This window comes from Pectinophora gossypiella, chromosome 2 (assembly GCF_024362695.1).
Source record: "Pectinophora gossypiella chromosome 2, ilPecGoss1.1, whole genome shotgun sequence".
Lineage (NCBI taxonomy): Eukaryota > Metazoa > Arthropoda > Insecta > Lepidoptera > Gelechiidae > Pectinophora > Pectinophora gossypiella.
In genome coordinates this window covers 8,241,623-8,258,430 of record NC_065405.1, presented here as the reverse complement: position 1 = coordinate 8,258,430, position 16,808 = coordinate 8,241,623, and the positions used below count along the sequence as shown (strand labels likewise).

Genomic DNA, 16,808 nt, shown 5'->3' with positions numbered 1-16,808 from the left:
AAAAGTAAGTCAGTTATATCTACTTTTTGGTAGTGAGTCATGAATTCATAATATAATATACGAAAGAAGAAGAGGGGTAGGTACAGAAATTGTCAAAATATTTCTGTATTTTTGATAGGTAAGTATGTAAAAATAACAGAAGCTGAGAAAAATATTTATTGAGAAAATTGTAAGACTATTTATTGCTCAGCGTGTGTTACTACTTGAGTGCGAATTGCCAATAAAGCGAATTATTGAACTGTTTACAATAGGTACTGAAGTAAATACAAGTTCTATTTACTCACCGAGCACTTTAAAAATATCTACATATTTTACACAATCTACAATTTTAAATTAGTAAATATTACATAGAAAATTAATTGTAAATGTCATATTAGTTGCTTGAAGCCAGCTAGCTAGGCCATAGTCCTATGCCTAAGCAACTTGGAGCGTGAGTTGTTAGCAAGATCTCGTGACGATAGGAATAACGTGTAAGTACCTAATATTAATTAATTACTCCAGAATGTTGATCAAAGATGAAACTAGTTCTAAAATTATATGTGCGTGGGATAAATAATTATTGCCTCCTCATACCGAAAATAAATTACAGCTTGCTTTTAGTTAAACCAAGTATTTAGTGATCATTGGATAAGACTATAAGAGTTAGTTATACTTAGTATGAGAAAGCAAATTGCTAGGTACTTTTAAAAGATCAGAGCTTTGATTTACCACAAAATAAGCGAAATTCCAAAAATGTTTCTAAAGTAGTATTTACATGTTGGATAGTGATATAACTGGAAGGCACTCGTCTACCTACATTCAAATTGTACCTGTTCGTGACTATCCGAGAAAGGTTGCATCTACAAGGAAAGAAATAAAAGTTGTGTTTATGCATTTAAAGACTGAAATGGAAAGTCAGAGATAGTCGCAGAGTATGAAAATAATCTCAAGTGGTTGTATAGACACAGATTATTTAATAGTTACTACATAGGTTATACAGGGGTTGTCCTCCGTTGCTACTTACCGTTCTCTTTCCAGATAGCTTATATAATACAATTTGAATCTGAAGGCTACCTTATCTAGACTATATTTAAGGAACATGATGTTTTGATATTGTTATTATCATAAAAGGGTTTGGGTATACACCCATATAAACTTTACCATAGCGTATCAAACCGGTTTTATGGCGGGGTTATATAAATTTGAATCATCTTGTCATAGAGATGGAAATTTGGAATCCCTGAATGTCGAAGCGTAATCTAAACTTCGGTAATAGTGGATGTTGCTTGGATGTGTAGTTTGGAAACGTTTATTGTCATTTCAGATTAAAGTGTCCGATGTTGGACAAGTTCATATGGAGTAAAGGTCGGGGCGTAGCTAAATGGGACACTGGTCGACAGGCGCGTTAGATCGGGACATGTTATTGTGCTGTGAGTACAAGCGGCCAGTTTGCCCATCAGATAGCGTGATGATCTTTATCGCGTCACCGCACACCCGTCCGCAGCAGGAAAATAAACTTATTGGACGTTTTTCTATTCGTATACTCTACACTATCGATTACATATGCCCTTTAAGTACTTACTTATATAACTTTTTCCTTAAAATAACAATAAAATGTTCTGCAAAACAGTTGCAGTGAAACATCGACGTAAAGATAAGACTTGAAATGACAGCTGGCAGGAAAATATAATTATTAGAGTTTTCACTGAAGTGGTTGAAAAATGTTATGCTAACTGAGATTGACTTGATTTAATTTTCCCTGTGTGCGTCCGATGAAATCAAATAAACTGATGAAGTACCTAAACCGACCAGTCGCTTTTTGTATCGTTCGTTATGTAGGTTTGTTTGGTTCGTACCATCGCTTTTCAAAAGAATATTTTCCGTGTCGTGTATAACAGCATATAATATGCAATGAATATCGGGCTCGTAAATAAATAATTCGTTTTGCATGACCCATTTATTTCTAAGTAAGTAGTTGCATTTGATAATTTAGCTTCAGCCTTGTTTAAAGTAATATACAGGTGTTAGTGACATGACACCGCACCGAATACTGAGGGGATGATTCAGCTCATGATTCTTTATAGTGTTTTCTTCTAATATTGCGCAACTGAATGCACACTAGCTGATCAAGGAAGTTAAATTTAATACTAGCATTACGCCTGCATTCTCGAAGAAGTAGGCATAATACACCCTCTCGCCAGCCAACGTTTAAAATGTATCAGGAGGGGGCGAGCCTATTTGAAGTAAATAACCAGATAGCTCGATACAGACTGATTTATTTCACCATTACCCTCACATACAATAAATATAAATATACTACATCATCCCCTATTAATACGTGGGTAAGTAATAAAAAGTTAGAACGCTATCCGTTAATCTCTAATAATTGTCCCCGCCAATCCATTAGCTTTTAACTTGGCTTTCACAACAAGTTGAGGAACTCAATAGTACTTGTTAGTCTAAGTTACGACTAGCAATTAGCAGTAAAACATCGTCATCTGGTTGCGTTAATGCCTCCTCACTCGTTTCCGGTATGTGTCGCAGAAGCCTCTCTAGTGCCGCATCTATACCTACCTACATCATAACTACGTGTACCCACCGTACATATGCGCATTACCTACACTACGACCACCTCCGTATTGGTTGCCCCATATACTTACCGAGTATTCCGTTTGTTTTCGCCGAATAATGTATGTTATTGGCATTCGTGTAGTATGCGAACGTAAATATTTATCGATTGCCCAGATAATAGATACCTACTCGTTGGTTCATCGTTTCCTTGAGGAAAATAGTGTATAGTATAAATTGTAATAAGAGTATCGATGTGTGTTTTTGCCTGAAATTCAAACTTACTTAAATATTCAATATTTTTTATTTTCATACTATGATGGTGTACAGGTCTGTAGGTTACATATATGAGTACTTACCTTACTTACTGTTAAAAAGTGGGAGAATACTTATTTGAGGGAGTTATACTTATATCTTTTTATACCAAATTTTAATGTGAAGACTACATGTAGCGCCAAAATAAATTCAAATAAGTACAACATTAATTTTCTTTGAAGAAAAATCTGAAATGACCGTTTTTTCCGCTACTACATATTACACTTATGTTTAAACGTGGCACTGTCGCAGTTTGCTATCAGACTGCAATGTTAAATGCATTTTGGTGTTGCTGTGGTAAAATCTGTTGCGCAATAATTTAGCTGGCCACTAATAGCTGTCCATAAACGAAATTCACCACGAGTTTTGATTAAATTTAATATTAAATGTGTTCATTTTCGGTTATCATTATACTATTTTGAATTAATATTCTATTTTAATAGGCAGACAAAGAATATATGACAATATGTCGATAACACTGGTTAAAATTTTTACTAGGTACTTACCTACTTTTGTCGTTTCATTGTTATCTAAGAATCTATTTTTCGGATAAAGTAAGTAGAAGCCGATTGTATGGCTTTTCTTTATAGTAAGAGTTTGACTGTCTGTATGTTTTTTTAAAGTGACTACATTACTTTTATCTTATGAAAACAAATTTATATTATGAATTGCGCTCAGGATCATCAAGTTGGTGTAAGTGGCGTCCAGTGGACACAGCGTCCTCTAACACGTCCCCGACGCTTACCATACGTAAACGGGTTACCTCACGAGCAACGAAGAAAATCGATAATGGAAATATTACCTTCCTCTGCCATGCAACCAAACTAAATTAGACTAGAAATGCAGTCTGGATATATTAGGAATTGAACGTTAAAACGTATAACTAAAGCCTAAGGAATTATTTTGTTACGTCAATATATATATAACTCACAACACAACAATATAGGCATTCACATTCACACGCATTCACATGGCAATAGGTAAGATAATCATCATCATCATCATCTCCCTAGCGTTACCCCGTTTTTCACGGGGTCCGCTTACCTAACTTGAACATTTGACAGGTCCGGTTATTACAGAAGCGATTGCCTGTCTGACCTTCCAACCCGCGAAGGGAAAACCAGCCCAATATAGATTAGATCAGATATCTCCGAAATACATTTCTCGGGAATGTGGCTTTCCTCACGATGTCTTCCTTCACCGCTGAGCACGTAATAATTATTTATGATCTATACTTGAATTCGAAAACAAATTCGAAAATCGTTGATTTAGGCCTATGCTGGGATTCGAATCCCAGAATTCGAAAAATTGAGAATGAAGCGTTCTACCAACTGGGATACCACGGCTCAGGTAAGATAATAATATACTTGTGTCTAGTTATGATAAATAATCCCACCAAAAATGAAACCCGACAACAGATCTTGGCAACTTAGTTATGCCACAAGAGGATAAATCCAATTAGCTAACAGGGGTTGTAACGTTATAGGTACATTTAATTACTGGGTATCCCTCTCTATGTGCTTACCACTGTGAGAATTATTAATTATCAACTAATATTGGATCTGGGCACTAACTTGCCTAATGGTCGGTATGTACGGTATGATTTGGGTAAACAGGTAAGTCCCGGTAAGCTTGCGTTTCGAATGTGATCCCTATTGTTCAGGACGGTCTGCATTGTCTTCGGCATAATAGTTCAAAATACAAATAGACGAAGATTTTTTGTTTTAATTAAGTAGTTTGAAAAAATAATGAGTCATAGTTTACAATTGTCATGTAATTTACGACAACGCTAGTGTTAATAATACAGCTCCGGGCTTTTTATTGAACCCACTGATAAAATACGACGTCATAAAAATGCACTGAAGTTGACACACATAAAATAAAGCTTGCGATGTGTTGATAAAATAAATCACCGACTACAAAGTAAAATACTTCATGCAGATTTATCGCACTGAACATCTTATATTTGGAGAAACAGAAATTCTGGTGTACCTATTTCGAAACCCAATTTTCCGAGACGACCGAACTGCATTTTTGTAATCCTGTTCAGTTTACTGAAAATCTTGATCAAATTGATGTTGAATAAGAACCTCTCGGGCGACACGCTACCGACTTTAACTAATGAATATCGAATTGGAAATATCCAATACGAAATACAGTAAGGAGAAATTGCTTCTACCTCTGCAATTTGATTGTGAAACTTCGGTTTGCAGTCTAGAAGCGTATCTTATTGCTATGAGTTGATTTCAAAACGTTTTATGCCGGTACATGTACACCCAGCTTCACGAGGTGTTTAATAACATCAGTTTATTCACTGATGTCTACGTGACCTATCGTACATCCCGACCTTGGTCTCAGCTTAACCTTTCGTCACGTCACCGTTTCATATTCACCGTTTCCAAAAGCCTCCTTTTCTTTGATGTTCGCTCCTTTTATCCGCTCTCAAATCGTGACCGTGAGCGCTTAAGGCTGTACTGAAGCTGATGGTATTTATGTGTGCGGCGGAACCGCGAAAATACAGTGTTTTATTCATACAAAGTCGCCTTGAGCATCTGCTGTAATGTTGAGATAAAATACAGCATAAACTGCAAATTGTGTCGTAAGACGTCAGTTTCGTTTAAATTTTTAAAAGGTTACGAGAAGCTATATGAGGAAGTAAATAATATTATTCCGGCCGAGAAACATTCTGAACTAGGACGGGATTCGGCCAACCATTTTTCTTTTTGTAACGAAATCTGTAGAACTAGATAAGTAAGTACGTAATAAAGCAATTAGAACGGATGTGATTGCTTTTGTTGTGGTGTGGCGTATATACTGCCTAGACTATATTTGAATGAAGCGTAATGATCGGTGGGTATTGTTACACGGTCTGGGTACGGGGACACAGAAAAGGGGTTTATTGACAACGTGAAATACGACCACTTTCTGACTATATTACAGAGCCATGTTACGGCACCTGTCGTCATCACTCTGAGGGGCATCTAAAGCATTAGATGATATCAATATAATGCCACTTCCATCTACGGCTACAGTATTACATACGGGTATTGGTACTTACGCAGACGGTTAAGAGATTGCCGGGGTATACCAAATAAAATTATGATAATCACATTACATGTTGATGGATTTTATAGAACGTTGTTCGGTTCGGCAGATGTTCATAATTATGTCAATTATCGATCAATGTCGAAAACCAATATACATAATATATCTTATATACATATTATCAATATATCGTATATATTACGAAGCTTTATCTAAGCTACATTAAAGTTTAATAATTAGTTAGTTTAGTTTCCGTTATTGTGCTGTAAAGTATAATTATTTGAACTAGATTGTTTACAGACAATAAGTCAGTCGAATTAGATATTATAACATCACAAACTTAGGAGGTCAGTAGTAGGTAATAGTAAAGCAAGGGTATAGAGAACTTGTGTTTCCATTTCAAGTGAGGAAATAGACAATAGTGGTAGATATAACTAGTATTTAGTGGTATGGTACCTCGTGGGGGTGGTCTTCGTGTCCCGGGAGGCCGTCGCGCACCACGTAGTGGATGAGGTCCATGGCGCGCCGCATCTGACAGAACACAGTGTCGCGGTTCTCCCGGGCCGACGCGCTGCCCGGGTGGCGTAGGCACGTCTGTTACAATACGAATGTTCAGGTGAATACTTGTGTTATTTATGCAGGTCTTCTTCTTAGTGCAGGTGCATGAATGTGATAAGCTGTAAGTATCAACAAATTATGACAAGTAACTTCGTCACTTAAGTTCATCGCAAAGAGGTAAGTATACAACCTAACAGCAAGAGTTTTTCTGCAGCTGAAATGTTTTGAAAAGCCCCCAACTTAATAAAACGATATATACGAGTATCTTACTAAAGAAAGATCTCTACCGGGCTCTTTATCTGCTGAGTCTAGGAAAAATTTCGCGGTCAGCGAAATATATCACGCGAAATAAAGAGAAAGTTCAGTGTGTTGCGGCGGGGCGAGTCGGAACCGCTGACAGATTGCAGGCTCTGCGGCCGCGGGGGCATTGTTCATGCCACGTACGCTGCTCCAGCCTTTACAATTTTTACGATAAGTACCCTACCGAACGCTCTAAATTTCACTTAAGGAAACGGACCCTTTAGGTAAGTATAATAATATAGATAAAATAGCGAAGCTAGTATAGTTTGCATATCTAGCTCGTAGGATGCTAAGCTGTAGCAATGAATAATGCTATTAAGCGATGTGCGGCGGCGACATTAAGTTTTTGCCGGAGTACGACAGTTGGTAGCACCACACCGACGACGCGTCCCTCCACTAAATGGTCCTCGCCCAGTTTACGCCAGACAGGCGCACTGAAACATTTCATTTCTTAAACCCGAGCAAAATAAAAGTACCATTACCTCGGCCGCCGGTAAATCTCTACACTTAAATGGAACGACGGCTGTTAGTCTTGCAGCTGCTGCGTCGCTGAGAAACTTTTATTTGTACAAAATAACGCTACAAGATCCATTAAGTGGGTTTTAGAAACGACATAAACCGAGTAGTATTATACGTTATCACTGACTATAAAGTCGGATGAGAAATGGATGTCCATAAAGGGCGCAGTCACAAACAAGGACTGCGGTCCCGAATTGGCGTGGTCTTACATAATTGATAGGAGGAATGGCGCGCGCGCGACAGAGCTAATTTACGTGGGCCGCGGGACGTACTGGACACAGGGATTGGGAATTTATTGCGATCCATTGCTCTCAATAACAAGCCCTAGAGAGTTAGGTTAAGGTGTTAATTGAATATCGTTTTATCTGAGAAAGTTATGAGGGTATTCTGTGATTGGTTTTCGAGGAAATAAATACATTACTAACGTAAATTCGAAAGAAGAAGAAATTGAAGATAATAATACTGTTACAGCCGTTTTTAACGACTTTGTAAAAACTTTCAGAAGTTGCACTGCGAACATTTCTTCAATTGCTTTCCGATGCGAACTGAATCATCCGCTTCTCACCTACTTCGTGGTTTGACCTGGAGCTGTTTTTAATGGCTATGGTTTAAAAAAAGAATGGGCATTTTAGTAAGATTTTTACATAGTTTAAGAATTTTGACATACTTATCTATTGTAGTTTTGTATTTAGGTATTATTGAAAATATTACTGATAATAAAAAACAGATAGGGCCAGTCCTAAAGGAAGCAAGCTGTTTTTTATTTTATGCCCGCTCCCATACGTCTTTCCCCATTCCCCTTTAATGGAGCGTTTATAAATAAGATCTCACCTTGGATAGAATAAGGAACAAGGGTAGACTTTGAAGGAATGGTAATGGAGTTTAGGAGTTTAACGATTAGGGTCTGTTATGGGCAGTTATAGGGAACAGCCTTCAAATATTATGTAATGAAAGATCGGCATAAACTCAGAGAAGAATAATAAAAAATATATGCCTTTAATCGTTTTTGTTACAGGATGATTTTCAGTATTCCGTTTGTAATTTATTTGAATATAGTACTTGTAGTTACTTCTAATATCTCTCCTCTCCTTCAGTAAATATTGGTATATCTTACTTCATCAACAGACAAAATAGCGTATGTGTTATCGCTCTCCATAACGTGCATCATACGACATTGGGAACGCGCTCAGTAGAACTTTGTTGTCAGGTTTATGTATCGTACCATGTCTTTGGTATATTTCCGTACTTATGCCAATAGTAAGCAAAACTTTGAAGGCTTATCTTCGAAATGTCATCAATACGACGGCAAAGAAGTCCTACCTGTTTATTGTTATTCAACAAGAGAAGTTTCAATAAATAATTTTATGTATTGTGTATTACTTTGGATGAGGTAAGGAGCAGAGTTCGTCGAATATGTACGCAAGTTGACGCGCTCATGAGCGGCAGCGTCTTGCGACTATGCGTACCGATCGGTAAGTATGCTCAAATAAACTCAGTTTCTGTACCGCGTACGTACCTTGGATGAGGTAAGGAGCATAAGAGTGGACCGTTCGAGCACGTTCCTAGCGGCGGCAACCTGCGCTCGGCGGCGCTCGTCGCGCAGGTCGGCGCGCCGCTCGGCGGTCAGTCTCGCTAGCTCAACCATGCCGCCGCCGAACTCCGTGAAAGCGCGCACGAACTCCGCGAAGTTCGACACCGACTCCAATCGGTCCAGGGTTCTCGCGACCTGTCCGGAATAAACAAATGTTTATTTATTTATGAACGCAATAGGATCGACAAAAGTGACATAAGTACCTGTAGAAAATAAACAGTTACGCAGACATGTCGTTAGTCGACTTCAGCATCATTTCTAAAATGCTCTGTTCAGCTCCCATACGGGACCCTGTTATCACAGTTAATTATAGAACATATTACATTTGAAGTCTTTTTCTTTTACAGGAACTATAAAGTGAATTAATAATTGCTAAGTGTAAACTTAATCCGGGTGAGAGCAGAAAGAGAGCTTTTATCCTAGCACGTAACAAGGTTATTTTGTAGTTGAGTTGTTGAAGGTATTTTATATAAAGCTGAGTAGACATTTTACACCAAGTAATGGTAGTACAATTTCCAAGGTATCAGGGAGACTAGTAATCGGAGGACAAGTGCGATTGGATTTTATTTTAAGAAAATGTTTAATTAGGACGCTATGTGTATATTCGAGAGCTTGAGGACAGCGCTGATATTTTTGATGCTCAATTTTTTATTCGTTTAAACCAAAATACAAAATTCAGCTGTCCAACATACAAAATTAATGGCCTATGCTTTTGAAGAAACAAGGTTATTCATAGGTTTTCTTCTTAGTAACATGTTTCAACAATAACTATAGAGTTACTAATGGAGATGGAAATCTGCTAGAATGACAAGGCCTCGTCTACTATTGCTTAAATTAACATAAACTCGTTGCGTACGTCTTTAGACGTTGGGCTTGATATTCTAACTTTTACACTAGAAATCAGGGCACCTGAGACGCGTGGAGACAATATCGTATTCAACTCACTAGTTACCGGGCAAAGTTCTCCCGTTTTCCCAGTAAGTTACTCCAATTGAGTTCTACTAACACCAAGTCTAATGTAGGTTTAGTGAACCTTTGCCACGTCAATCTATTTGCCACAGTCAAACTCAAACTGTTTTTTGACGTTTAGCGAAGCTACTAGATAGGGTTAGATTAATTGGTCTGGCAAATAATAACTAAGTTAAACAACTAAATGAATGAAATGTAGAACTTGTCAGATGTAGAAATGACCTAAAAGGCTTGGTCTCACTTAGCGCCTGTGGTTCTCCCAATTTATGCTGTAAAAAAAGGTACCTACTCTGATGACCCAGCATTTTTTATTGCAAGTATGTCTTTAGGTAGACTGAAAATTCTTGAACAGTTTATAAAGTACTTACCTCTATTAGCAAATGTACTAGTTGGAGGAAAGACTTCATTATAACTTTAAACATAGATAAGATAAAACTAGAGTGGGACCTCGCCCAAGTTCTTAGCAAGCACAAAGGGGGACGAAAAACATGGTCTAATGATATTTTGTGATGTTGCTTATTAAAACTATTAAATACAGGGGTAGATTGAAAAATCTAGAATTTTCTATTTTCAGATTAATATTAATAATAGGGTAGAGATTTTATGTGCATATCTTAGTAAATGACGATGACAAAGCGTTCTACGGTGGAATTATTAGGTAGTTAATGCCAATTTATTACGTAAGTATAGGATTTGGATTCGAGAGAATAGTATTATATTTTGTCGGACTAAGTATTTGCCATCTAGGGAAAATCTACAATAAGCCACGACAAAAAAGAACTGACCAGGGGGCCCTAACCATGTTTGTTGCAAACGTTCTGATTTCAGCACTCGCTAAGGTAGATAGCGTAGTTATACCTAGAACTGGGACGCCTCGCAGGTACACGTAATTTAATTCGGACGGGTTATATACGTTACCGACTTTACACATCGAAACGTTTGCAACTTGGCGATGCCCTGAGAATTGCCTCGGTTTTCTGAGACGGCAGAGTTTCTGTCTGCAAGTCCATGTTGCGACACAATGCGGGTGTAGTGAACGGTCACGATTTGTATGGGAATCTCGTCGTTAACGTCAATTTACACGTTATGAGGCAGAGTGAGACAGTTTGCACGTACCTTATCCTTAGCGAGTAGCAGTTGTCGCACGACAACCATGTCAGCCAGCAGCAACACCCGCGTGACGGCCGCGAGCAGCGCGCGCGCCGCCGACACCATGCCCGCACCGTCCGCGCCTGCGCACACGCGCTCGATTGCACGCCCTGGTAACAAATATAAATTCTCATCTTAAGCATATTTTTATTTACTTATACTTAACAGCTCATATATACATATGTATCAGCTCATGTATACTTAACAGTTTTTTCTTAAATATTAGGTACCTATACAAGTTTACGACACTTACAATAAAAAAAATCGAAAAAAAAAATCAAATTCATCCAAAACCTAAATAATTATGTTTTTTTCAAAACTGTACGGTGTAGTCAAAATTGTAAGTAAGGTAGGTATTTTGAGTGGCATGGCGATTTCATTTGATTTTATCTTGACTGTCCATTTAAGATTGACTAAATCTCATCAACTAATGCATGGAAAGGGAGTGCCGCGTTCTCCGAAAAAATTAGCCCTTTTCAATCTAATTTAGAAGGCCCGAACCTAAACCAATTGTAAAAGAGGAAAATGAGGGCTATTTTATTGCAAGTAAAACATTTCAGATGCTTTGATCACGCTATTGTAACATAAACTCTATTAACTTATTTGATTTCGTTGCAATCTAGATCTACGATAAATATAACATGAATCAAAGTCCAGAAAGCAATTCAGGGGGGTGATCAACGTAATAAACGCTGTAATTTATTGCAACAACCTGACTACAAAAGAGACGGTTTTCATTTTCGTTATTAAATTCCCGAAACCTATTGTGAATTGGCAGTATTGGCACTGTATTCGAAATACGAAACGGATGAAAGTGAATTGTAATTGAAAGTAGCGATTCTTATTCATAAAGAAAATAAAGTGAGGATGCAGAAACAAGGCGAGTACTTAATAGAAAAATAAAGATTTGCATTTATAACGAGCTGATTTCGCTTTATACTTTCAAAAGCAATAACAGAGTTTTTTATGGTAAGTATTCCCCACCTGATCTGGAATGTATTGATTTTAAGCTTTGCGTTTTCCCATTTAATAAGGGCATATGCGGGCGAATAGCTTCTAAATGAAGTAATTACAAACCGCCGCGATGTAATTGACTTGTTTCTTTGAAAGGTATTGGTAGAAGTACAAGTTATATTCGAATGGAGAATGTGTTTGACACTGTAACAACTGAGTTTTCTTGAGTCCTTTGAGTATGTACACATTAAAGTGGAGGCTGATAACATGTTAAAAAAATCTTCTGCTACATGATGTGAACCTAAGTATATTACGCAACTACCACTTGAGTCTAAACAATGAGCCTTTTGTATTAGCATACCCTTTTAAAATGTCTCAAATATTGATTTAGCGTAAGACCACATCGAGGAGGGAATAAACGAGGCACAAAATTGTATACGTGACAGGGCAGATAAATCCCCAGTCTCACAAATCACTGGAAAAGAGAGCTCGTTTGAGGTCATAGAAGCAATCATGGGTTTACGTGTGTAGGTTCAACGGTCGTGTATCATTGCAGTGCCCGCGCCCACGCTCCGGGCGCCGCCGGGCGCAGCGAACCACCGCAGCGCCCCGGAGAATACACTTATCTATGGCAGCTACTGCCTGCAGATTGCTGCTACTAAGCGATTTAGACACGCTAGTCTGCACACTGAAAAAATACTCTTAAAATCAGTGCATATAGGTGTACTCTTTGGTGCAATGGGAGAATCTAGATAATTATTGATACCAGAAACACCGGATTAGTTACCCGATCGGATCGGTTTTCCCGAAATTCCGAATTCTAGTATTGTGGTGGAGAATGCTCCGTGCTTCGTTCAGTCGATGTATTTAAAGTTTAGGAACGTACGTAAGTTGTTTATGTGTACGTTACGTATGTTATACAAAATCAATCTATATTCTAGTCACGTATAAGTAAGTATCGGAAAACGATGTCAACTCATAAATTTTAATATCTCTGGCTCGTTTGCATAAAAGTGAAATCCTTTCCTAAACCCGCTGAAAACCGCTCACGGCCGATTGGAGCGGCAATCGTGCTCAAATGAGATTAATAAACGACCCCAAATGTGGCGCGATATTCGGCGAGCAAGCCCATATTTCATTATTGCCAACGCCCCGACACTTTTGTTACATAACTAAAACGTTAATTCCGTACCAATTTATTTGTTTTTCGACGTACCTACAGCTAATGTTAAACTGTTTTATTCTCGTTGTAAAAAAAAAATAAGTTCACGGTGAAACATCTTCGCATTAGTTACGAGTATTTTCCTCACGTCGCAAAGTAGATCTGCACCCGAAATACGGAAAGTAACGAAAATAAGGGATAACATTAAAAGTAAATTACTTAGGGTAGCTTAAACCATATTATGTTATAGGATTTTGTTTTTAAATATTGCGATCTCGTTGAGTCAGAATAATATTTATATTATGCAAAGTTAGGGCCACTGAAATTTCAGGAGACTGGCTGTTGTGGCTGGCCATTTTAGCACAAAGGGATCCAAGTTTTAATAGGTTAGGGGGGACCGAGCGGGCTCATTGTACAGTGAGTCTTTAATAAATTTAAAAACTTCCTCTCCGTGCCAATGAGACAGTGAGATTCTGCCTGTGTACTGAAGTTGTCATTTAAGGACAACGGTATCTGCAATTAAGATTTCCTGAAACCCCCTTTAATATTTATGCCGATTGAATATTGAAGGATGAGTTAGTTTCTCTCCGAAATTCTCAAGTATTCGAAACACTTCATAAATTGGACACTTGGCGTGAGGACGGACGATGTCAACAACAAATTATGTGAGAGTTGAACATCGTTATAAAGTTTGTTGCAATAATAATAAGCAGATATTTGTTTCAGAGAAGAAGTCAAGGGTGCTTCTCTTGAGTTTGCAGTGTCCTCGATAAGCACGCCGTCGAGTTATGAAGTCTAGGCAAGGAATTTACAATGAACATGTAGTTCATATAAGCGGAAAGTAGATAGGGGTTATTCCGTCCCCTTTTCCCATGGTATTGCCAACCGGCCCTATTTTAGCGCCGCTGTGGAGAATATTGTGGAGTTATACATAAATGCATGCATAACCTCACGCGTGCAATACGGTGAGTAGAATCACAAGAGGGACGTTGAGTAGAGCTTATGTACGCTGTACAGTTTACAATAAACGATTAATCAAGCAATCGGAAGACAACTTGCGGCGATTCGTGATGCAAAGTCCTTAGATGGATTTGATGGTGACAGTTGATCAACACATCGTTCATTATATTGATCCATCATCATTTTAGAAAGGATAAATGTTCTGTCTCTTTTAACGATATGTTCAGGAAGATAGAAAACAGAGCGCGTTGTATGTTTTAGTTTGCTATAAGGCCAGTTTCAAAATTTAATCAAAACTGTAGTCATTATAACGTAATGTATTGTGTTGGGATGGCACCGGTGGGGCTACGTGGGGGCCCCTGTCAGCATGTCAGTCCCCGTTAAGTGAGCTTCACAAACACAGCGCCATGATTCAGCGTCTGTGAACTGTTTAACATACGTAATTGCGCCAAAACCCGCATTCTCGAGGGGTAGTCGTTAGTTTTTGTTTAAAATGCTATTTGCAGCTAAACCACAGAGTTTGAAACTCGATATTTTTATTCATAATAAAGTAATGGACATAGTTGATTCGAAAAACCGAAAAGACTTTAATTCAGTTATGTTAATAATACCCAAGTTTTACTACCTATTATGAAGAGAACCGCATACTTACATAATTCGTCAGAGTATGATTGTCTGCGATTTATGCGAAGGTAGCTTCGTGTGTGTAGTTTCTGTGATTTTTGACGCGATGTGGTGACGGTGACACGCAAAGTTTGCTTTGGCCAGCGAGTTAATGGCGTGTCAACACGTCGCGCTCAGCGTTGAATTTGCCCCCGCGGTACCACATGGGCCTACTATATGACATGTTTACTTGTATTATGAAAATCATCACACTTCGTTTTTATTCGCTTACATAACTTATTTTTTTTGTAAGTACCTTCTTCTTTACCAACCTCATCAACCCTGGTGTCAGTACTTACTTACATCAGTAAGTAGTAACCGAGACCAACGGCTTAATGTGCCTTCCGAAGCACGGATCATCTTACTTTCGGACATTCAGGTGATCAGCCGTTGGTCCCGGCTATTAGCCGTAAAAACACCTCCACCAACCCGCAGTGGAGCAGCGTGGTGGAGTATGCTCCATACCCCCTCCGGTTGATTGAGGGGAGGCCTGTGCCCAGCAGTGGGACGTATATAGGCAGTTTATGTTTATGTAGGTGATCAGCCTGTAATGTCCTAACTAAACTAGGGATCACAAAGTAATTTTCGTGATATTTCCCCACCGGGATTCGAATCCGGGACCTCCGGATCGTGAGCTTAACGGTCAACCACTGGACCACGGAGGTCGTAAGTACCTGTCGAGTCTGCACTACATCACCCGACTGCAAAACGTCACGGAGATATTAAGACGAAGACCAACCTCCTCTTGAAGGTGCTGCCGCTATGGTCACGTCACAACACAAACTTTATTATGTTGTCGTGGTGTACGTGCCGACGACTAAGCTGGACACCTTCACACGGGAAGATTTCTGGCCGAAGGGTGGTGTATATCGCTCTTCACCGACGATTGCCACCGTGTACCAAAGAAGCGGCACAAAATGTGTAAAACATTGGTTTTCTTATTTTTAATTTAGTGTTAAATATAATATGTATAGATGTATACTCTCGTTAAGGTATGTATTTATTGTATGGACCTTTGTAGCCTGAAATAAATGATTTATTATTTATTTTTTTGCACGGTACATTTCTCCATTATTTCTTTCCCATTACCCTGACGTATGCAATTATGTTTCAACAGTTATTTTCTACACGCTAAGATAATTTATTGTTTCTTCAAAGAGATGTCTCGCGCTAAGCGACTAAATACAATATATTGTGTGATTGATTGACGGATCATGCATAGTGTATTGCTTAGATTTCATGCTTGATCGCATAAGGTATGGTATGTCGATTACTAGCTACAGCATGTGAGTGATAAATTGCCAAGACGCATTTTATAGCCAGGTAATCCTGTTAAAATACGTAGTCATTTAGCGCTGTCTGGACTTTAGTGGCGCATATATACTCTATTAATTAAACCGAATGATGTTAAACCAGACTGATAAGCACGTACGACAACATTTTATATTTAAACGCAACGCTACATTTTACGTGGTGAAAACTGGATACCTTAGGATACATTGATTTAAGTACATGATGTTACTAAGTATAGTCATTCTGAAGCAATTTCAACGAAACTTTGTACCTAACCTACCTACCCACTAAGCGACGGGAGACTTCGAGAACACCGATTTAGAATATTAGAAAGTTAAACGACCTAACCGTTGGGGCATTTGTAGTTGGAGCAGTCCCAGGTGTGAGATTAAAATTTGTTGGCAAATAGCGTTATTAGTGGAATTAGTGGGTCTCTCATTGGGATGCACGGTCGCGGCCCCAAGTTTATCCGGCCTGACGCATTATGAGTTCGTGACGAGAATCAAATGAACCACCTTCATGTTTCACTTTTAACGACGTTGTTTCCAGTGAAAATTAAATAAAAAAATCAAATTTTAAATGAAATGATACGCAAGTACGTACGGTCACGAGCATTAATATGTATACACTTTGGTACCATGTCACATTAACTTTTTTGACAAATTGAACTGTAAGTCTCACTAAATGTCAAATATGTTAGTGCGACAGAGTCCTAAAGTGGGTACATTATATTGCTCATGACTGTACATATTTCGTTCAGCAGAGATAGGGATTTTAAGAAAA

At 38.4% G+C, this 16,808-nt stretch overlaps 1 protein-coding gene across 6 annotated transcripts in view; it reads right to left on the bottom strand.

Moving 5' to 3' along the window:
• The window catches only part of LOC126374517 (alpha-catulin), a 64,322-nt gene that overhangs the window by 9,391 nt on the left and 38,123 nt on the right, over positions 1 to 16,808 (bottom strand). For 4 of the 6 annotated variants that reach the window (XM_050021198.1, XM_050021215.1, XM_050021222.1 and 1 more), the window contains exons 3-6: positions 10,961 to 11,103; positions 8,801 to 9,010; positions 6,364 to 6,501; positions 810 to 839 (exon numbers count right to left, since the gene is read on the bottom strand). In XM_050021198.1, coding sequence (XP_049877155.1) covers positions 810 to 839; positions 6,364 to 6,501; positions 8,801 to 9,010; positions 10,961 to 11,103 — 521 coding nt within the window. The remainder of the gene's footprint in view (positions 1 to 809; positions 840 to 6,363; positions 6,502 to 8,800; positions 9,011 to 10,960; positions 11,104 to 16,808) is intronic. The other 2 variants (XM_050021199.1, XM_050021200.1) reach the window with 1 other exon arrangement.